Source organism: Monodon monoceros, unplaced genomic scaffold (assembly GCF_005190385.1).
Source record: "Monodon monoceros isolate NGI ecotype Baffin Bay Population unplaced genomic scaffold, NGI_Narwhal_1 Super_Scaffold_13, whole genome shotgun sequence".
Classification (NCBI taxonomy): domain Eukaryota; kingdom Metazoa; phylum Chordata; class Mammalia; order Artiodactyla; family Monodontidae; genus Monodon; species Monodon monoceros.
Window position 1 is genome coordinate 31242040 of NW_021703769.1, and position 22476 is coordinate 31264515.

Below are 22476 nucleotides of genomic sequence, written 5' to 3' on the forward strand. Positions count from 1 at the left end.
TTTTTTTCCCCTTAAATTCCATATATATGTGTTAGCATACGGTATTTGTCTTTTTCTTTCTGACTTACTTCACTCTGTATGACAGACTCTAGGTCTATCCATCTCATTACAAATAGCTCAATTTCATTTCTTTTTAAGGCTAGTAATATTCCATTGTATATATGTGCCACATCTTTATCCATTCATCCGATGATGGGCGCTTAGGTGGTTTCCATCTCTGGGCTATTGTAAATAGAGCTGCAATGAACATTTTGGTACATGACTCTTTTTGAATTTTGCTTTTCTCAGGGTATATGCCCAGTAGTGGGATTGCTGGGTCATATGGTAATTCTATTTGTAGTTTTTTAAGGAACCTCCATACTGTTCTCCATAGTGGCTGAACCAATTCACATTCCCACCAGCAGTGCAAGAGTGTTGCCTTTTCTCCACACCCTCTCCAGCATTTATTGTTTCTAGATTTTTTGATGATGGCCATTCCGACTGGTGTGAGATGATATCTCATTGTAGTTTTGATTTGCATTTCTCTAATGATTAATGATGTTGAGCATTCTTTCATGTGTTTGCTGGCAGTCTGTATATCTTCTTTGGAGAAATGTCTATTTAGGTCTTCTGCCCATTTTTGGATTGGGTTGTTTGTTTTTTTGTTATTGAGCTGCATGAGCTGCTTGTAAATTTAGGAGATTAATCCTTTGTCAGTTGCTTCATTTGCAAATATTTTCTCCCATTCTGAGGGTTGTCTTTTGGTCTTGATTATGGTTTCCTTTGCTGTGCAAAAGTTTTGAAGTTTCATTAGGTCCCATTTGTTTATTTTTGTTTTTATTTCCATTTCTCTAGGAGGTGGGTCAGAAAGGATCTTGCTGTGATTTATGTCATAGAGTGTTCTGCCTATGTTTTCCTCTAAGAGTTTGATAGTTTCTGGCCTTATGTTTAGGTCTTTAATTCATTTTGAGCTTATTTTTGTGTATCGTGTTAGGGAGTGATCTAATCTCATACTTTTATCTGTACCTGTCCAGTTTTCCCAGCACCATTTATTAAAGAGGCTGTCCATTCTCCACTGTTCATTCCTGCCATCTTTATCAAAGATAAGGTGTCCATATGTGCATGGGTTTATCTCTGGGCTTTCTATCCTGATCTATCTTTCTGTTTTTGTGCCAGTACCATACTGTCTTGATTACTGTAGCTTTGTAGTATAGTCTGAAGTCAGGGAGCCCGATTCCTCCAGATCCTTTTCTCGTTCTCAAGATTGCTTTGGCTATTCGGGGTCTTTTGTGTTTCCAAACAAATTGCGAAATTTTTTGTTCTAGTTGTGTTAAAAATGCCAGTGGTAGTTTGATAGGGATTGCATTGAATCTGTAGATTGCTTTGGGTAGTAGAGTCATGTTCACAATGTTGATTCTTCCCATCCAAGAACACGGTATATCTCTCCATCTATTTGTATCATCTTTAATTTCTTTCATCAGTGTCTTATAATTTTCTGCATACAGGTCTTTCATCTCCTTAGGTAGGTTTATTCCTAGATATTTTATTCTTTTTGTTGCAATGGTAAATGGGAGTGTTTTCTTGATTTCACTTTCAGATTTTTCATCATTAGTATATAGGAATACCAGAGATTTCTGTGCATTAATTTTGTATCCTGCTACTATACCAAATTCATTGATTAGCTCTAGTAGTTTTCTGGTAGCATCTTTAGGATTCTCTATGTATAGTATCATGTCATCTGCAAACAGTGACAGCTTTATTTCTTCTTTTCTGATTTGGACTACTTTTATTTCCTTTTCTTCTCTGATTGCTGTGGCTAAAACTTCCAAAACTATGTTGAATAAGAGTGGTGAGAGTGGGCAACCTTGTCTTATTCCTGATCTTAGTGGAAATGCTTTCAGTTTTTCACCATTGAGGATGATGTTTGCTTTGGGCTTGTCATATATGGCCTTTATTATGTTGCGGAAAGTTCCCTCTATGCCTACTTTCTGCAGGGTTTTTATCATAAATGGGTGTTGAATTTTGTCGAAAGCTTTCTCTGCATCTATTGAGATGATCATATGGTTTTTCTCCTTCAATTTGTTAATATGGTGTATCACATTGATAGATTTGCGTATATTGAAGAATCCTTGCATTCCTGGAATAAACCCCACTTGATCATGGTGTATGATCCTTTTAATGTGCTGTTGGATTCTGTTTGCTAGTATTTTGTTGAGGATTTTTGCATCTATGTTCATCAGTGATATTGGCCTGTAGTTTTCTTTCTTTGTGACATCCTTGTCTGGTTTTGGTATCAAGGTGATGGTGGCCTCGTAGAAGGAATTTGGGAGTGTTCCTCCCTCTGCTATATTTTGGAAGAGTTTGAGAAGGATAGGTGTTAGCTCTTCTCTAAATGTTTGATAGAATTCACCTGTGAAGCCATCTGGTCCTGGGCTTTTGTTTGTTGGAAGATTTTTAATCACAGTTTCAATTTCAGTGCTTGTGATTGGTCTGTTCATATTTTCTATTTCTTCCTGATTCAGTCTTGGCAGGTTGTGCATTTCTAAGAATTTGTCCATTTCTTCCAGGTTGTCCATTTTATTGGCATAGAGTTGCTTGTAGTAATCTCTCATGATTTTTTTTATTTCTGCAGTGTCAGTTGTTACTTCTCCTTTTTCATTTCTAATTCTATTGATTTGAGTCTTCTCCCTTTTTTTCTTGATGAGTCTGGCTAGTGGTTTATCTATTTTGTTTATCTTCTCAAAGAACCAGCTTTTAGTTTTATTGATCTTTGCTATTGTTTCCTTCATTTCTTTTTCATTTATTTCTGATCTGATTTTTATGATTTCTTTCCTTCTGCTAGCTTTGGGGTTTTTTTGTTCTTCTTTCTCTAATTGCTTGAGGTGCAAGGTTAGGTTGTTTATTCGAGATGTTTCCTGCTTCTTAAGGTGGGCTTGTATTGCTATAAACTTCCCCCTTAGAACTGCTTTTGCTGCATCCCATAGGTTTTGGGTCGTTGTGTCTCCATTGTCATTTGTTTCTAGGTATTTTTTTATTTCCTCTTTGATTTCTTCAGTGATCACTTCATTATTAAGTAGTGTATTGTTTAGCCTCCATGTGTTTGTATTTTTTACAGTTCTTTTCCTGTAATTGATATCTAGTCTCATGGCGTTGTGGTCAGAAAAGATACTTGATACAATTTCAATTTTCTTAAATTTACCAAGGCTTCATTTGTGACCCAAGATATGATCTATCCTGGAGAATGTTCCATGAGCACTTGAGAAAAATGTGTAGTCTATTGTTTTTGGATGGAGTGTCCTATAAATATCAATTAAGTCCATCTTGTTTCATGTATCATTTAAAGCTTGTGTTTCCTTATTTATTTTCATTTTGGATGATTTGTCCATGGGTGAAAGTGGGGTGTTAAAGTCCCCTACTATGAATGTGTTACTGTCGATCTCCCCTTTTATGGCTGTATTTGCCTTATGTATTGAGGTGCTCCTATGTTGGGTGCATAAATATTTACAATTGTTATATCTTCTTCTTGGATCGATCCCTTGATCATTATGTAGTGTCCTTCTTTGTCTCTTTTAATAGTCCTTATTTTAAAGTCTATTTTGTCTGATATGAGAATTGCTACTCCAGCTTTCTTTTGGTTTCCATTTGCATGGAATATCTTTTTCCATCCCCTTACTTTCAGTCTGTATGTGTCTCTAGGTCTGAAGTGGGTCTCTTGTAGACAGCATATATAAGGGTCTTGTTTTTGTATCCATTCAGCCAATCTGTGTCTTTTGGTGGGAGCATTTAGTCCATTTACATTTAAGGTAATTATTGATATGTATGTTCCTATTCCCATTTTCTATATTGTTTTGGGTTCGTTATTATAGGTCTTTTCCTTCTCTTGTGTTTCTTGTCTAGAGAAGTTCCTTTAGCATTTGTTGTAAAGCTGGTTTGGTGGTGCTGAACTCTCTCAGCTTTTGCTTGTCTGTAAAGGATTTCATTTCTCCATCAAATCTGAATGAGATCCTTGCTGGGTAGAGTAGTCTTGGTTGCAGGTTTTTCTCCTTCATCACTTTCAGTATGTCCTGCCACTCCCTTGTGGCTTGTAGGGTTTCTCCTGAGAGATCAGCTGTTAACCTTATGGGGATTCCCTTGTGTGTTATTTGTTGTTTTTCCCTTGCTGCTTTTAATATGCTTTCTTTGTATTTAATTTTTGACAGTTTGATTAATATGTGTCTTGGCGTATTTCTCCTTGTATTTATCCTGTATGGGACTCTCTGTGCTTCCTGGACTTGATTAACTATTTCCTTTCCCATATTAGGGAAGTTTTCAACTATAATCTCTTCAAATATTTTCTCAGTCCCTTTCTTTTTCTCTTCTTCTTCTGGAACCCCTATAATTCGAATGTTGGTGCATTTAATGTGGTCCCAGAGGTCTCTGAGACTGTCTTCAGTTCTTTTCATTCTTTTTTCTTTATTCTGCTCTGCAGTAGTTATTTCCACTATTTTATCTTCCAGGTCACTTATCCGTTCTTCTGCCTCCGTTATTCTGCTATTGATCCCATCTAGAGTACTTTTAATTTCATTTATTGCATTGTTCATCATTGCTTGTTTCATCTTTATTTCTTCTAGGTCCTTGTTAACTGTTTCTTGCATTTTGTCCATTCTACTTCCAAGATTTTGGATCATCCTTACTATCATTATTCTGAATTCTTTTTCAGGTAGACTGCCTATTTCCTCTTCATTTGTTAGGTCTGGTGCATTTTTATCTTGCTCCTTCATCTTCTGTGTGTTTTTTGTCTTCTCATTTTGCTTATCTTACTGTGTTTGGGGTCTCCTTTTTGCAGGCTGCAGGTTCGTAGTTCCCATTGTTTTTGATGTCTGTCTCCAGTGGCTAAGGTTGTTTCAGTGGGTTGTGTAGGCTTCCTGGTGGAGGGGACTAGTGCTTGTGTTGTGGTGGATGAGGCTGGATCTTGTCTCTCTAGTGGGCAGGTTCACGTCTGGTGGTGTGTTTTGGGGTGTCTGTGGCCTTATTATGATTTTAGGCAGCCTCTCTGCTAATGGGTGGGGTTGTGTTCCTGTTTTGCTAGTTGTTTGGCATAGGTTGTCCAGCACTGTGGCTTGCTGGTCGTTGAGTGAAGCTGGGTGCTGGTGTTAAGATGGAGGTCTCTGGGAGATTTCCGCCGTTTAATACTGTGTGGAGCTGGGAGGTCTCTTGTTGACCAGTGTCCTGAAGTTGGCTCTCCTACCTCAGAGGCAGAGCCCTGACTCTTGGCTGGAGCACCAAGAGCCTTTCATCCACACAGCTCAGAATAAAAGGGAGAAAAAGTAGAGAGAATTAGTAGAAGTATGAGGAAAGAAAGAAGGAAACGAGGAAAGGAAGGAAGGAAGAAAGAAGCAAAGAAGAAAGAAAGGAGGGAGGCAGGGAGGGAGGAAGGAAGGAAGGAAGGAGGGAAAGAAGGAAAAAAGACAGAAAGAAAGAAGATACAGTAAAAATAAAATAAAGTATAATATAGTTATTGAATTTAAAAATATTTAGAAAAAAAAAAAGGGACGGATCGAACCTTAGGACAAATGTTGGAAGCAAAGCTATACAGAGAAAATCTTACACAGAAGCATACACATACACCCTCACAAAAAGAGGTAAAGGGGGAAAAATCATAAATCTTGCTCTCAGGGACCACCTTCTCAATTTGGGGTGATTCGTTGTCTAAAGGAGGGAAGGAAGGAAGGAAGGAAGGAAAGAAAGAAAGAAAGAACGAAGGTAAAGTATAATAAAGTTATTACAATTAAAATTAATTATTAAGAAAAAAAAATTTTTTTAAAAAACCATGGACGGATAGAGCCCTAGGACAAATGGTGGAAGCAAGAGTATACAGACAAGATCTCACACAGAAGCATACACGTACACATTCACAAAAAGAGGAAAAGGGAAAAAAATCATAGATCTCGCTCCTAAATTCCACCTCTTCAATTTGGGATCATTCCTTGTCTATTCAGGTATTCCACAGATGCAGGGTTTATCAAGTTGATTGTGGAGCTTTAATCCGCTGCTTCTGAGGCTGCTGGGAGAGATTTCCCTTTCTCTTCTTTGTTCTCACAGCTCACAGGAGCTCAGCTTTGGATTTGGCCCTGCCTCTGCGTGTAGGTCGCTGGAGGGCGTCTGTTTTTTGCTCAGACAGATCGGGGTTAAAGGAGCCGCTGATTCGGGGGCTCCGGCTCACTCAGGCCGGGGGTGGGGGGCGGAAGGAGGGGCACTGCGTGCGGGGCGGGCCTGCGGCGTCAGAGGCGGCGTGACGTTGCGTCAGAGGCCGGCGTGACGTTGCACCAGCCTGAGGCCCGCCGTGCGTTCTCCCGGGGAAGTTGTCCCTGGATCCCGGGAACCTGGCAGTGGCGGGCTGCACAGGCTCCGCGGAAGAGGGGTGTGGAGAGTGACCTGTGCTCGCACACAGGCCCCCTGGTGGCGGCAGCAGCAGCCTTAGCGTCTCCCGCCCGTCTCTGGGGTCCGCGCTTTTAGCCGCGGCTCGCGCCCGTCTCTGGGGTTCGCGCTTTTAGCCGCGGCTCGCGCCCGTCTCTGGGGTTCGCGCTTTTAGCCGCGGCTCGCGCCCGTCTCTGGAGTTCCTTTAAGCAGCGCTCTTAAACCCCTCTCCTCGCGCACCAGGAAACAAAGAGGGAAGAAAAAGTCTCTTGCCTCTTTGGCAGGTGCAGGCTTTTCCCCGAACTCCCTCCCGGCTAGTCGTGGTGCACTAACCCCTTCAGGCTATGTTCAAGCCGCCACCCCCAGTCCTCTCCCTGCGCTCCGTCCAAAACCGAAACCCGAGCCTCAGCTCGCAGCCCCGCCCGCCCCGGCGGGTGAGCAGACAAGCCTCTCGGGCTGGTGAGTGCCGGTCGGCACCGATCCTCTGTGCGGGAATCTCCCCGCTTTGCCCTCCGCACCCGTCGCTGTGCACTACTCCGCGGTTCCGAAGCTCCTCCCTCCGCCTCCCGCAGTCTCCGCCCGCGAAGGGGCTTCCTAGTGTGTGGAAACTTTTCCTCCTTCACAGCTCCCTCCCACTGGTGCAGGTGCCGTCCTTATTCTTTTGTCTCTGTTTTTTCTTTTTTTCTTTTGCCCTACCCAGGTACGTGGGGAGTTTCTTGCCTTTTGGGAGGTCTGAGGTCTTCTGCCAGCCTTCAGTAGGTGTTCTGTAGGAGTTGTTCCACGTGTAGATAGATGTATTTCTGGTGTATCCGTGGGGAGGAAGGCGATCTCCGCGTCTTACTCTTCCGCCATCTTCAAGGTCCCCCTGTATATAGTTTTATATTTGAATTTTTTTTGGAAGAATACTAGGGCATACTGTCTATAAAGGAGGTCTTTACTCTTTTACTTAATATAATTCCACATTTAAATAAAGTTATTAATTTTCGAAGCCTGAAAATTGGCCAGGTAGTAGGAAAACTCTGGGCTGAACCCTGGTGACCAGAAATACTACCACAGTCTTGGCTGTGTCCAGAGAGATTTTAACATGGAGCTGGTTCCTTCAAGATTTTGCTCAAATTGCATATTCTCAGTAAGACCTTCCCTGGCCTCTCTGTTTAATACTGCAGCCTACTCACATTTCCATCACATCCATCCCTAGCGTCAGCATTCCTCGTCTCCCTTCTGCTCAACTCTTCTTCCGTAGCAATTGTCACTTTCTAACTCACTGTTACTTTTTTCTGCATTCTAGGCAGAAGGAACAGCTAATGCCAAGGCTCTAAGTTGGGAGCAGGCTCAGAGAAGTCAAGGAGCACTGAGAAGGCTGGTGTGGCTGAAGCAGAGTGAACAAGGGGTAGAGCAGCTGATGACAGGGCGGTGAGGGGGAGACCGTGTTGGGCCCCATCGCATTGCAGGGATGCAGGCTTTTCCTGTGAGTCAGATGTGGAGCTGCTGTGGGATTTTAAGAGAAATGACATGATGTGACATATTTTAAAAGGGTCACTCTGACTACTGTGCTGATAAGTGAAGACTTTATGTTGATAGGAGAACATACTGAGATAAGATGTTACAGCCACAAAATAAAAATTGCTTGCTACAAAAATAACACCCAGAATGTAAAAGAGTCCTTAGACCTCAAAACCATGATAGCAAAAAAAAAATATAGCAGAAGAGCTGGAATATAAAGCTGAGGAAATCTTCCATAAAGGAGATCAAAAAGATAAAATATGGAAAAAAGACAAAAATATGGAAAATAGGAGAGAAAAAATAAAGACTAACATTTAAGGAAACAATTCCAGAAATAGGAAACAGAGACATCTGAGTGAATGAAATTATAGGATGAATTGATTTCAGAAAACTCCTTTACACTGAAAGACAGGAGTTCCTAGACTGAAAGTATCTGGAACACCTGGTGTAATGGATAATGGGTGCTGGATAAAAAATGGACCAACAATAAGACACATCATCGTGAGATTTCAGTACAGTGAAAACAATCCTATAAGCATCTAGAAAGAAAAATAATAGCAAAATAAAGAACCTAGAATCAGAGTGTTACCAGACATCTCCACATATGTCACACAGGATGCCCAAAGGAACTGCAGTCACATCCTTACCTGTGAAGTAGCATGAGCAGGTGGAGAACAGGGCAGCAGGCTCTGGACAGAGCTCTTCAAGATGAAATAGACGAAATACTAGGAGATATATACAAATGGCAACAATTTGAATTAGTGATAGATACATCGAAAATTATGCAAACAAACAAAGCAAGATTGTTAATTCCAGGAAAAACTAAAGTTGTGTCAGAAAGGAGAAGTAAGTCATAAGTATCTGTCCTGGCTTAGCTGCAAATAAGGTCTATGTATTCTTGGTAATGTCAACATTTAATATTGATCCAACCAAAATGACACAATTATATGGAGAAAATGGAGGGCCTGGAAGTACGTATCATGGGAGACGATGAGGGAACAGAGCAAAATCTCCACCTCCCTCTGGATAAAATCAATTGATTAGGCCTAATACTGAAATATTGTTAAGTGGTAATATATTTCATGTGGAGACAGTGAAGTCAATACAAAAAGTTTCAGCTGGAAGAATTGAAGGTGATTATTTCTTGGGGAGCAAGGGAAGAGGGGTTGCAGAGGACTACTGATTTTCATGACAAACCTGGTGGAATCATTTGACTTTTTAAAGTATGTGCATTGATAATTTTGAGAAAAATAAAACGAAATTTAAAAAGAAAGCTATCAAAGTTCCTCATTCCTTAGATGGTCACAACCTAGTTCTGTGTCACTCTGGCAACCTTAATCCCCAGCTCTCCCAATGCCCAGCCTGGGCACCCAGACCACAGTACCCATTACCAGTTTGGGACCAGGCCAAGTTTCCCTCCCACCTGCCTGTGGTCTAGCTTGAGCGTTGTCTCAGCCAGATGCTTTTCAGAGCCTGCTAAGCCTCCTTTCCTCTCCAATCCACTTAGCAGAGAAAAAACTTTCTAAATTACTCATTTATTAATATTACTTATTGCATTTGTTTAGCTAGTTCACGTATGGACCTCTTTCTCTCTAAGTATGTTGCGAACTTCTGGAGGAAGTGGACATTCCTTTTTGAGGCCGAGCAAATGTTGATAGTGGGTGCCCCAAATATTTCATGGATAAACTTAAAAGTAGAATTCAAGGTGAATTAATAGGCAAATTTAAATCAAAGTCTGGAGATAAAACAAAGGTTAAAGCTGTGACCAATAAGACACATAGAAGATCTAACTGTATCAAGATAGACTTGGGAATACCCTGGCGGTCCAGTGGTTAGGCCTTGGCACTTTCACTGCTGTGGCCCAGGTTCAATCCCTGGTTGGGGAACTAAGATCCTACAAGCCGCATGGTACAACCAAAAACAAACAAACAAACAAAAAGATAGACTTGTTTTCAAAGCTTGTGGTCTACTTTTTTGGTTAATGTTTGAGATGTTTTAATAAAGAGATATTTTGCCCCCAAAGTCCTCTCAAGGTTCAAGTTTTGGTGACCTGAGGCTTGGTAGGTAAATGTGGATCCACTCTGCCAACGCTGCATGTGACTTCATAGACTTTGTGCCTACCTTGCTTTTCTAGACTGCAAAATCTGAATCTCTGCAACTTGAGAAGTTAACTTCTTTTACTTCCATTAATATGAGATGAGACTGGAGGAGAGAGAAGACTCCCTGGCTCCTTGCTGGAGGCAGGATGCAAACAGCTGAGAGAGCAACACAATGGAATACCACCTTGAGTCAATGCTCAGAATGAGCAGGAGTCCTTGATCTGGGGCCAGCATCATTCCATGGCTCTTTTGGTCTCACTGTGGTTTCAGACTCCATTAAATGGGGAAAAGACTTGGCAATTTCTGACATCCCCAAGAAGCAGAAACTTAGAGCTCTCAGCAAGTCTCCTGTCAGTAACCTCTTAAGTTAAAATGTTCAGATCACAGTCCAGGGGCAGGAGCCGGGAGCTATGTCCACAGAGATCTGACTTTCCCCAGCTCCTCAAGGTCATTCCTCCCACCTGCGACAAGTCATCTTCTCAACTCTGCCAGGCCACAAACCCTCCGAGGCTGTGTTGGTGATTCTGCTGCTGCCATCTTTTCAGTTGTAGGGGGACAGTGGTCCTGTGGGTGGTGATCTCAGAGCAAACTCGGCGGCCATCAATCCGAGAGAAAACCCTTTCAAAGGATTAGCATCTTGGCCAAGAACATTTATCTCCCAGACTGGAGCATTTTCTAGTGGCTCTTCCCAAGTTAGTGAGAGGAATGAAATACTGGAGGCATTAGAGACCCATGGAGACAGGGAGGAAAGCCAGCACTTCAGTGTTCAGGGTAAATTCCTGAGCCACCAGGTCTGCCTCCCCCAGAAACCGAGACAAAACATCCTGTCTCTCATTGGGTCATAAAGTACACTTTGTCCCTTCCCCTGGCCTTCAGAGCACCAAAGCATGCTTCCACTCCTGCCACAGACCTTCCTCATCTGTGGGACTTCTCTTTTGATTTCTCACTGCTCACAAAAATGGATCTTCACAAAGCTTTCCTGCATTGTTTCTGTGCCATTTCTATGAAGCTTCCCCAAGACACTGGGGGTTACTGTTTTAGCTGGAGAATAATGGTGGATGGAGGAGGAGGGACTAACCTTCTAGGTGCCCCTACTCCTAGCCATTGGCACTACCAGAGGAGGTCCAGTCCTAAAGGGAGGGAATGGACTGAGGCACGGGATACCCCAGATCAGTGCTTCTCAGACACTGACAGGTAATGGTCCCCCAGAGGTCTTGTTGGAATGCAGGTTCTGGTTTAGCAGTCTGGGGCAGGCCCAAGATTCTGCCTACCCAACGAGCTCCAGGATGCTGTTGATGCTGCTGGTCCGCAGACCACACTTTGAATAGCAAGGGGCAAGACTGAGAAGGGGAAGTGCAGGAAGAGAAGAGGTGCAAACAGGGTCCATGGGAGAAAGAGGAGGGAAGAACAAGCTCCAGGGAGAGGTGGTCTGACCATACTCCAGCTCTCATCTGCACAGCCTTCCCTGCAGGGCCTCCGGTGGCCCACGTGTTGGCTACAGTGGGATGCTTTGGTCCTCCCCTTCCTCTCTTGTTCAACCAGAGAAGGACTGGAGAAGCTGCATGCTGGAGAAGGGCAGGGTCTGGAGACCTCCTCACCCCCTCCCACAGGCAGCTGTCAGGGAAGGGAGCCCTGCCTTGGTGGGACTGACTGCTGTGCTGGCTCTGGCCCCTGGCTCCGGGGTCGCTCCGCCATGGAACAGCAGGTTCTTCAGGTTGGCATCAGGGATAACAGATGGGCTCTCTCCTCCCCTCCTCAGCTTCACCCCAGGCACTACTCCCTGAAGCCAAAGGAGTGAACTTCTTCACTCTCAAACAGCAGCTTCCACTTACTGAGTGCTAGGCTCTGTGCGAAGCACCTTCCCACGTTGTTTTATTTACTCCTCACAATTACCCTACGGGGTAGGAACTGGTTTATCCCCACATTACAAGGTAACTGAGGCTCCAGAAGTAATTTGTGCAATACCTCGTGGCAAATAAGACTCAGTCGATGCCCTTCCCACCCTGGCACTAAGCCATAACTGACCACACATGTGAGGCCAGGAGCCTCGGGATGGGAAATTAGATGACAGAGCAAGGCAAATAAGGTGAGTTGATTTGGTTTATTGCCCTTTGAAGCTCAGCAGAAAATCAAGGCTGTTCTTGTCCCTTTACCAGCTTCCCTCACTGCACCAGTAACGGATGCTCCTCTGTGCCAGCCAGCAGGGGCACTGCATGACCCTGGAGGAGGGGACTTGCAGGTGGTTGTGAACTGGGCTCAATGGCCTGAGCAGAGGGTGCCACGAAGAGAGTTGTCTCACCAGGGAGCACCAAATCTGTCTACAGAGTAGCTGCCCTCCCAGGCAGCTGACAGAGGGTCATTTAGGAAAGTCTGAATCAAATGGTACCAGCCCATCTGTCGGTACCTCAAAGGAACACTGTGTCCTGGGACAGAAACACACTCTTGACTTTGATCCTTCATTGAATAAACCTAAATCCCCACAAGCACCGTGCTAGACTTTGTGGGACTGTAAGACCCACTCTTGGCCCTTAATGAAGAAAACTAGAAGGTTTGGTACAAAAGTAACCAAGCAGTGGTGGGGCCTGCAGTGAACTAGAGAACTCTGCTCAAAGCTGCTTCACTACTACTTTGCTCCAGTTGGTTGCCTCTCAGCAAGAAAAATCTATTGATTTTCCAGAAAAAGCCCCAAATCAAGATCAGGTGACCTTTACCATTTTAAAAACAATTCTGGCCAACATCTGTGGCCACTAGTTTGCAACCTCTGCTCCTCACCGACCAAGTCTTATCCTTTCCTATTGTACCCTCAGCACCTAAAATTCTGGGCAGAAAGGAAGCAATCGATATGCTTCTGGCACACTGACTAGGTGAAGCTTATCCAGAAGAAATGGGTCTGAAACTGCCATCATATGTAGAATAGCTGATGTAACTGGGGAGGACTTAGCTTTGGAAATGACTAATGAGAGACATAATTATTGTTGCAAATAAGAAAATCCTTATATTGGACTTCCCTGGTGGCACAGTGATTAAGAATCAATGCAGGGGACACGGGTTTGAGCCTTGGTCCAGGAAGATCCCACATGCTGCAGAGCAACTGAACCCATACGCCACAACTACTGAGTCTGTGCTCTAGAGCCCGCGAGCCACAACTGCTGAGCCCCCGTGCCACAACTACTGAAGCCCGTGTGCCTAGAGCCCGTGCTCTGCAATGAAGATAAGCTGCCACAATGAGAAGTCCATGCACCGCAATGAAGAGTAGCCCCTGCTCGACATAACTAAAGAAAGCCCGCGCACAGCAACGAAGACCCAGTGCAGCCAATAAATAAATAAATAAATAGAAAATCTTTATAAAGCTAGGGCACGTGGTTTGGCCAACGCTTTAGAAGGAGCAGGAAGGCTGCTTTTAGATAAAATATACATTTGACAATTGACCTTGGTTCCCGTTGATCCTACCCATCCCTCTGCCCTCCATTCCTTTACTTGTCCAGCCCCTAAAGGCATTTGGCTTTCATACTTGGTAAGGGAAATTCAGGCTTTGCTTAAATGTGAGTCCCAAATATCAACTTATTACCTAAGAATCTTACCCAACTCTGGGTTTTTCCAAGTATTAAAATGAAATAGAGGGACATCCCTGGTGGTCCAGTGGGTAAGACTCCGCATTCCCGAGGCAGGGGGCCTGGGTTCAATCCCTGGTCGGGGAACTAAGATCCCACAAGCCACATGATGCAGCCAAAAAAAAAAAAAAAGATGTGGCTGATCTCCGTGGATATGGCAAGATACACAAAATAGAGTAAGTGGGAAACAATGGAGCTATACAATGGGAGTCCGAGTTTTTGTTTTTGTTTTATGAAAAAAGGATATGTGCTTAGAACATTTCTAGAAGGGTATACAAGAAACTTAATTAGACAACCTTGGGAATAGACTGTTTACCCCCCCCCCACCGTTCCATTTTGATTTTTTCTCCCCCTTACTAGCAGCATCATTACCCTTATGAAAAGGACCAAATAGGGGTTTCCCTGGTGGCGCAGTGGTTGAGAGTCCGCCTGCCGATGCAGGGGGCACGGGTTCGGGTCCCGGTCCGGGAAGATCCCACATGCCGCGAAGCGGCTAGGCACGTGAGCCATGGCCGCTGAGCCTGCGCGTCCGGAGCCTGGGCTCCGTAACGTAAGAGGCCACAACAGTGAGAGGCCCGCGTACCGCAAAAAAAAAAAAAAAAAGGACCAAATAATTTAGTTTGGCCAAAACCTTCTGGTCTTAGCTTTGCAAACACTGCCCAGGATAAAGTTTTATATATTTCCTCACATCTTCACTGTCAAGGCCCAATAACTTCAATTAGACTACCGGACTCCCCAGCCAACCCTCCCATTACCAAATGTACCTATCCTTGAAGGCTGCTTCCGATCACCCTCTCTTTGTCTCTCACTTCCTGAGTCCTAGCCTAGCTTTTTTTCCCATTTGTACTCACTCCGTGGGTAATCTCATCCAGCCCCACAGCCCTTAGATATTGCCCCAACGCTGACTCCCAAATTTCTAACTATAGCATAGACTCCCTTCCTGAACTCCAAACTGCACATTGCAATCGCCTACTCAACATCTCCACTTGGATGTCAAGTAGACATCTAAATTTAATACATCCAAAGTTGAAGTCATCTTCCCCAATAACCTTGCTCTACCCATGGCCCTCCAAATCTCAGCTAATGGTACTTGCAGGCTTCTAATCATCCAAGTCCATAACTTTAGAGTAAAAGAATGACTGGAAAACAGTCTAATGCACAATGCCAGTTATCTAAAAATGAAGGTAGTCCTAGGTATTGGGATCAAAGATATCATATAATCACTAAAATGTTTTCTAAAATAGGTTTAAAGTTATCTTTTAAGTCTAGGATTTAGATTTTGACATTTTAATTTCTTTTGAATACAAGCCACTTTTTGCAAGCTAGGAAACAGAATCAAACTAAGGCAGTCTTGTCCTCTACAGATCCAGGCCAGTTCTTACAATCTTCAGCAGAATGACATCATAATACGAGGTGCTAACAACAGGGTTAAAAACTATAAATAATAACCACTTATCTACATTTTTTCCTTAGGAAACAGCCAAAAGTCTCGTCCTTAAAGGTATGATATACAGAACATCTAGATTTACAAAGGACAGAATGATCCAAATTATATGCTGGCCAACCTGTCAGTGAACCAGATCAGAGCTGGCCAAGGACTGGTGAACAGAGAATGTGTTTACAGTTTGAAAATTTGCTGAGGTTTAAAAAATTCCTAGTTGCTGTTAATAAGAAAGCAAGTAAAAAATATTAGAGATGCACCACACTGATATTTGATTTTACCACGGTTTTCCACTAGAACACAAAGTTAGAGTATGGGGATAAGACACTTACGTATTTTCCAAATAAATTACTCAGTAATAAGAAATCTGACATACTGCGTTCTTCCATTTGCCATAAGAACATATTAACAATGAGGACTATTTAAAAGAATGCTCAACTCTAAAAAGGGTGGTGGCAGCAACACATTCCAGTACAGAATAACCTCCCACTTTCCCATACAATTAACATTGCTACTTTTCATGATACATATTCATGTGGAAAAACTTGTCAGTAGCTTTTGCCAGGGCCGGGAGATGAAAAATAGAGACTGTCCTGATGACATGGGTAGCGGTAAGCTCAGTTAACGTCTTTAGGATGGACGCATAAAATCTGACCACTGTTTTGCTGAACATCTGCAAATCGCAGAACTCCTTAGCCCTTAGCCACAGTGTCTGCTCAGTGTCTTAAAGCTGGGCTCAGTCCCATCTATCACTCTTTTCTTCAGGGCTGAGGTGTGTGCTAGTCATCAAAGTCTGGAATGTCATCGTAGGAGTATCCCCGGTAGCCTTTGGATGCGTAGTAGGCGATGCGCAGGTGGTAAAATCCTGGCAGGAACACCAGGATGCCAATGATCAGGACGGGAACGGCCCGGTCTGCCCCCTGGTGGCAGAAGGAGGCAAACACATCAGTACCATGCAACTTATAAATTTTAAAATAAAATAAAGCCATGGGTCCAATCCATGGATCAGTTATCATATACTTTTCAGAGCACTTTATTTTGGTAATACACTACCAAGGCAAAAGATTTACATCTCTTTGCCTCCTTATCAATTGCAGAAAAACTACAAAGTAGTAAAAATTATAAAGAAATTATCCATGTTCAACCATAGATATCTACTTCCCATAAAGAAACCAGAGCTCCTTAGAGAAATTGCTGTTTACAAGTTGAGGGGGCAGGGAATGTACAGATGGGCCTGGGATAACTTGCTGAGCCAGAAAACAAGAAAGCTATCAAAGGCTAACCTAGGTCAGCTTTAAAAGACAGGAGTAGGGGGCTTCCCTGGTGGCAGAGTGGTTAACACTCCACGCTCCTAATGCAGGGGACCTGGGTTTGATCCCTGGTCAGGGAACTAGATCCCACATGCATGATGCAACGAACTGCCACAACTAAGGAGCCCACCTGCCACAACTAAGACCCAGCACAACCAAATAAAGAAAGAAAGAAATATTTTTTTTAAAAAAAGAAAAAAAGACAGGAGTAACCTGCAGAGGCTCCTATTGACCAAATATGGGACAATTTATATGTTAAAAAGAATATAGACTACAATTGACTGAAGCACAAATATGTAAAAAGATGATAAGCTTACAGTGATACTAACAATTCTTTGGTTACCTTTTGAGGTTGCTAGGTGTATTTTTATAAAAATTTGATAATTAAAGAGAAATAATCAAACATTTTTCCTACCTTCACTATACACATTGTATTTCAGGGTAACCAAATAATGGTTTTGAGAAAGTTCCAGAAGAATTTTCGCTGATAAACGTGGAAAATGATAGAGCTGGATTCCTTAGTGAAAAGGGTAATTCATTTTATAATAAATGAATTAGGCTGAAGACACTTGAACCCAGTAATCAATCTTAATATCAACTAAAAATTAGGACAACCATTTTGTGCCTCCTAATGTAATGCTATAGCAATAGTTCTCAAAATGTGGTCCATGGAACACCAGCATTGCCGGGGAACTTGTTAGAAATGCAAATTCTCACGCCTCACCCTAGACCTACAAAACTGGAATCTCTGGGAGCAGGGTCAAGGAACCTGTGTGTTAACAAGTCTGCCAAGTGATTCTGATAGATGCTGAAGTTTGAGAACCCATGTGCAACAGCAAATACACAGCACCCCTATGAAATATTCTTTCTAAAACAAAGCTAAAGTACAACTAAATCTAAGCAAGTCCCTAAATCTAACAGTATGCAAGAAATATGAGGAATAGAAAAACAGGTAAATGGTATCAAGACAACACCCCTAGATTAATGTAAAAACTGTTAGAGATGCACACTTACAGATTTACCAGCAAATGTAAATCTGGTATTTGCTTTAGTATACAGGAAAAAAAGTTGGGGATAGATGAAACAAAACATTCATAAATGTTGATGCCTAGTTGTGGTGGGGGTTCATATTATTCCATCTACTTCTGTTTTGTTTGAAATGTCTGCAATAATAGTGAAAAAAACCCCAAACTAAAAACCAAAACAATCTATAGGTGATTTTCTTAATTAACACCTTTATCCTTATTTATAAAGTAGTCTTTTACAAACCACACAAGGTGAAGTGATATTTGTTGCATGTGGATCTCACCTCCACTCTAAATTTTCACATCATTAATAGAATCTTGACTATACCCCTGGGATTAACAATGCATGCTGCAATGAAAGTTAACTGAAGGCACAGTCCTGAAGTTAGATGTTCAAATTTAGATGGCACCAAGTATGCCTCTGGTGGCCACATAATAGTTTAGGACCTGAGGCAACTTGGAGACAGGTCTCAAAAGCCAAACGTAGCCATTTTATTGTGACAGTGTTTAATATTCCCAGTTCCAAGGATAATGCCCACAGTTTTAGCTCTTGGCTTTGTTCCTTCTGTAGACCAATGTGACCATCATCCCCTGGCCTGGTGTGTGTTGAAGAACAGATGTGAACTATGGTCAGTATTACTTTAGAACAATTTAGACGCTGTGTATAAGCATCTGTATACAATCCAAATGAAAGAACCACCAAAAACTACTTTAGGTTACTAAGGTATCACACTGAAGCTCAATAGGAACTCCAACCAAATCCAATTTAAGAAAGATCTGATCCATGAGCCAAAAGTCCTGGCTTGGTCAGTGGCCCCAGACCTATATAAGCCTCACTGCTTCTCCCCAAACACTAAGTACAGCAGTATAACTGCAAAGTTATAATAACAGCATTCTACTCCAGTTATAGCCTTTATCAGTCAGAAATCCTCAACGCTAGGCTCAGTTTTGCTGTTCCAAACTAAGATGGTGGGAAAACTGCCCAACATCTCAGAGGGAAAATTTGCCTACCTGCTACACTCACCTCATAGGAACTGTGGGAGAAGTTTGTTGAAGCTCAAAGGAAGAAATATGTCTTGTTATCTGAGAACAAAATCTAAAAAAAGAAACCCTTTTCTCCTTTCTGCTGGAATATACTGAATATAAAAATTTGAGTCCTGGCTCACATTTTAAACATCTCATGGCAATCCCACAAGCCCCTCAGCTTACCCCTTTGCTGATATAGCCTGCCAGCAGGAGGGAGCCTATGATAATGAGGAAGGCGCCAATCAAAAACAGCACCGTAGCAAGCGCAATGGCCTTATATGGAATCTTAGGAGGGCTTTTCTTAAACTGAAAGAGAAACAAAAAAAGACAAGGAAGAGCATTATGAATACACCAGGGCTCAGACACTTTAAAGCAGAGAGGATAAGAGGAACCAATCTTGGTGTGTCTTGAAGTAAGTCCTACTACCCAATGCAGCTCTGGGAGAGAAAGGAAAAAGGACTGGCAGGAGATGAAGGTCTAGTTATTGCTCTAACAATAACTTGAGGGAGGGAGTCCCAGAATGTTATTCTTTCTCGTTTTAGTCTCATTCCACAGACCATTCACTGTACCGTAAAAAAATTATTTTCTTACAAAAACAAAAGATACTTTATGGTCATTCATTGATTAGACATGTTTTTAATAAACATGTCTTGGCACATGGAAGGCTGTACTAATCTACAGGGATTAAGAGTGTACATCATGCTCTGGAAAATAAGAAAGAAAATAAGTGATTTCTGGCATTCAAAGTTAAGCTGGCATATAGTCAAAGGTTTTAAAAAAAACTTTTTCGGGCTTCCCTGGTGGTGCAGTGGTTGAGAGTCCGCCTGCCAATGCAGGGGACACGGGTTCATGCCCCTGTCCGGTAAGATCCCACATGCCGCAGAGCGGCTGGGCCCGTGAGCCATGGCCGCTGAGCCTGCGTGTCCGGAGCCTGTGCTCCGCAACAGAAGAGGCCACAACAGTGAGAGGCCCGCGTGCTGCAAAAAATTAAAAAAAAAAACAACAAAAACTTTTCCTAAAGCATTAGTTGCCTGCCCCACAAGGCAAATAACCTGCCTTATTAACAAGTTCAATTCAAGGTTAAGATTCAGAAACAAATTCCTAAGGTTTGGCTCATGGTTGTGTCTGACCTAACTGACTGGAAGCTTTCCAGACGCACTTAAAAACAAAACGAAAAAACCCCCAAAACTCTCTTCTTCAAGTGTGGGTCCAAAAAGTACAAAGAATAATTGATTTGTTTATATTTAAAAGGATGGGTTCCTGCCACTTCCTCTTCGGTCCTGGTTCCACCTAAAATATTCTATTCTAAAGGGAAGTGGGTAAAAGGAGATGCTACACCATTAACTATTTTATAAACAATGATCAGGGTAGGACACAAACTTAATATTCTCTGTTTTACTTATTGTTTGTCACAAAGAATACCTTTAATAAATTGGATCTCATGACATCAGGAAAGAAGGAAGATTCCCACAATCTGTTGGCTTTAGCAGTTAGTTTCTCCCTTAAAAGATGAACTGGTCTTGACTGAAGTGTAAACAAACTGATGACACAGTCTTTAAAAAATTCTACTTAACAAAAGACAATCTGATTATTTCCAGATTAACTAAATAGAATTTGCAACTACTGAACTCTGGCATTACAACTAAAATTTCTTAGACAATATTTATATTGGTTCGAAACTGCTCTGCCAAGGTCCTTCCTTCTGCAGGCTATGGCTGAAAATCTCAGAGCAGAGTTTCTTTCCTGCTTCTCCCTCTAATATCTAGGGACAGTGAGCAAAACCTCTACCTGGAAGGTTTCCCTGCTAACTCAGCAGAAACAGAGCCAGCCAATCTCATCAGGTCCCTTCTGCATTTACCTGAAGGTCAATGTAGCCATCGTCTGTACTGGAGAGCCTTGAGTATTTCACTTTACTACTGGGGATTCCAGTAGCCAGGTTGGTACGAGACGGCATCATAACACGCTGACACAGCTACAGTCTGAAAACAAAGAAAAGTATTATTGTCTGCAGGCTACAACAATGTGTTTGTTATACGTATTGGAGTTCTGGGCTGCAATGTCATACTAGCAACTGGCAATTTAGGCTCCATTGCTCTTAGAACCTGATATTCCTTTGACAAGTGAAAGCATTCTCATTATGCATCTACTCTGGTTTGTCCTGGTAGAATAAGAATCAAGACATTTGCCAAGAACCAGACCTCATGTTTATGTTGCCACCAATGTTTCTCTGCCTCCTAATTTTTCCAAAGTCACACGGCGAGTAGGTTAAAGGGTGGTGACTTAAATCCAAGTCCATCTGACATTTCAACCATTCTGCTATAGTATAGTATTGCCTGTCCCCCGTCCCTGCTTCCAGAAAAAGCAACAGGAGCATATACTCAAGTGATTCTCTTATTTGTCAGGGAGAGAGGAGAGACGGTGGGAAATGGAATACATTCACATCAGCATTTTGCCTATTTCCCTCTGATAGATATCATCCTTTTAATACAAAAGATCTGTAAAACTTCTTGTTGTAAATTTGGATAAGCTACTGGCTACCAGTGTTGTACCAGTGTCCTCTGATTTGCCTGCCTCTCTGCTCCACCCCAAGCACTGAAAGCAGCGATTGCACTTTCCAGGTTACTTCTACAGCTACATTAAAAACAAATAAACAAAAAACCCTGAATAAATACCTGGTTTTTGTTCAAAATAGTCAAAGCTGACTATAGTAATGAGATCACGGTTATTATGCCACCAGTTTAAACACAGTAGATTAAGATTTAAAAACAACGACATTTAAATTGAAAAAACATTTGTAATTTGTGTACTTTTCCTCCATAAAGTTATGCGAATGAAACAAGTAAATCTATTTTAATCATGAAGATATCTGATTTCTAAAAGTGAAACATATCTTTAAAAAAAGAAAATTAAGTATTTCAATAAGGACAACATAAAAAAAAAACATAAAGACTGGCCTTCCTCTGGTATGACATTTTGCAAATAATCATCATCATTATAATGGCAGTTAACAATTACCTAGTATTAAGTGACGGGTACTGTTTTAAGTGCTTTATATATACTTAATACTGAATATTAATGAGCTGTTTTAAGTGGCCCACAGTCAACCTAAACTAACTAGCATTATAAAGGAATTGGTGCTAAATGTTCATGTCCCTTTTTAGTAATTATATACTGGAGCAGAAATCAAGTATTAAAAAAATAAGAGTATGCTTACTTACATGCTTTTCTAAAAGGGTTAGATCAAATTCCGTCAAATACTATGTTTTTAGGTGTTGCAATCCCGACTACACGATAATCTAAATTTAATTCTATAAAACTTAAAGTCCAAACTACCAATAAGTGGGCGGTTTGAGAGCATTTAATCACCTCTGATTTGTATGTCTTAAAAAAATAGTTTACATACTCTGACATTAACTTCATACACCGCATCAAAACATAAAAAAGCGCACGGCGTGAAGGAGAGGGGAGACGAATGCTTATTGGTAGCAAAGAGTAACAATTCTAAAAGAGGGGAAAGGAAAAACGTAAATCAACGTTTTCCGGGTACCAGCCCAAGTTCCCAACAGGCTTTTTTTACCAGCCTCACCGCAACCCCAAAATATCCTCAGCACTTGAATGTTGCAAGAATTTTGAAAGCATCAGCAAAGCACTTAGCACAGTGCCTTGCACTACGAGCCTCTACACACTACTTCCCTGCCCGCCTCCAGAGCGAGCCAACAAGAGAAATAAGGACCAACATGATTTTAGAAGGAAAACAAAATCCAGTTTCTGAAAAAGGGCCAGCCGTGCCCCGGGAGGACGAACGCTCCACACCGAGGACTCGGGGCTTGATTTCGGCAGGGAGCGCAGTCTGGGCCGCGCCGCGAACCTGAGTCGAGCTCTTCCGCTCCCGCCCCGCCGCACGAACGCCTTACCGGAGCCCGGCCCCGGCAGCCCGCGCGCAGAAAGCTAGCTCACGGTTCGCAGCAGGTGAGCCGGAGACCTCACAGTACGCCCCCAGACCACAGCGTCCCCGCCCCAGACCAGCTGGGAGCCGGAAATGGCGTATCGCAAGGCAGCGCGCCGGACGTGGCGTCACCGGGAGCG

At 42.4% G+C, this 22476-nt stretch overlaps 1 protein-coding gene across 1 annotated transcript; it reads right to left on the minus strand.

Moving 5' to 3' along the window:
* Nucleotides 1-14859: 14859 nt before the first annotated feature.
* TMEM230 (transmembrane protein 230) lies at nucleotides 14860-22437 on the minus strand. Its single transcript, XM_029219358.1, has 4 exons — nucleotides 22305-22437; nucleotides 20249-20369; nucleotides 18574-18696; nucleotides 14860-15949 (listed from the first exon to the last, which is right to left on the minus strand). The coding sequence occupies exons 2-4, from the start codon at nucleotides 20345-20347 to the stop codon at nucleotides 15809-15811; spliced, it is 363 nt and encodes a 120-aa protein (XP_029075191.1). The 5' UTR covers nucleotides 20348-20369; nucleotides 22305-22437; the 3' UTR covers nucleotides 14860-15808.
* Between the last annotated feature and the right edge of the window lie 39 nt (nucleotides 22438-22476).

What these genes read in the sequence shown, in the direction of transcription:
- TMEM230 (XM_029219358.1), bottom strand. Translation starts at nt 20,347, where the DNA reads ATGATGCCGTCTCGTACCAACCTGGCTACTGGAATCCCCAGTAGTAAA. An exon ending in ATGGCTACATTGACCTTCAG is followed by an intron (nt 18,697 to 20,248) that starts GTAAATGCAGAA and finishes TTTCTCTTTCAG; the next exon opens with TTTAAGAAAAGCCCTCCTAA. An exon ending in CAGGCTATATCAGCAAAGGG is followed by an intron (nt 15,950 to 18,573) that starts GTAAGCTGAGGG and finishes TTCTGCCACCAG; the next exon opens with GGGGCAGACCGGGCCGTTCC.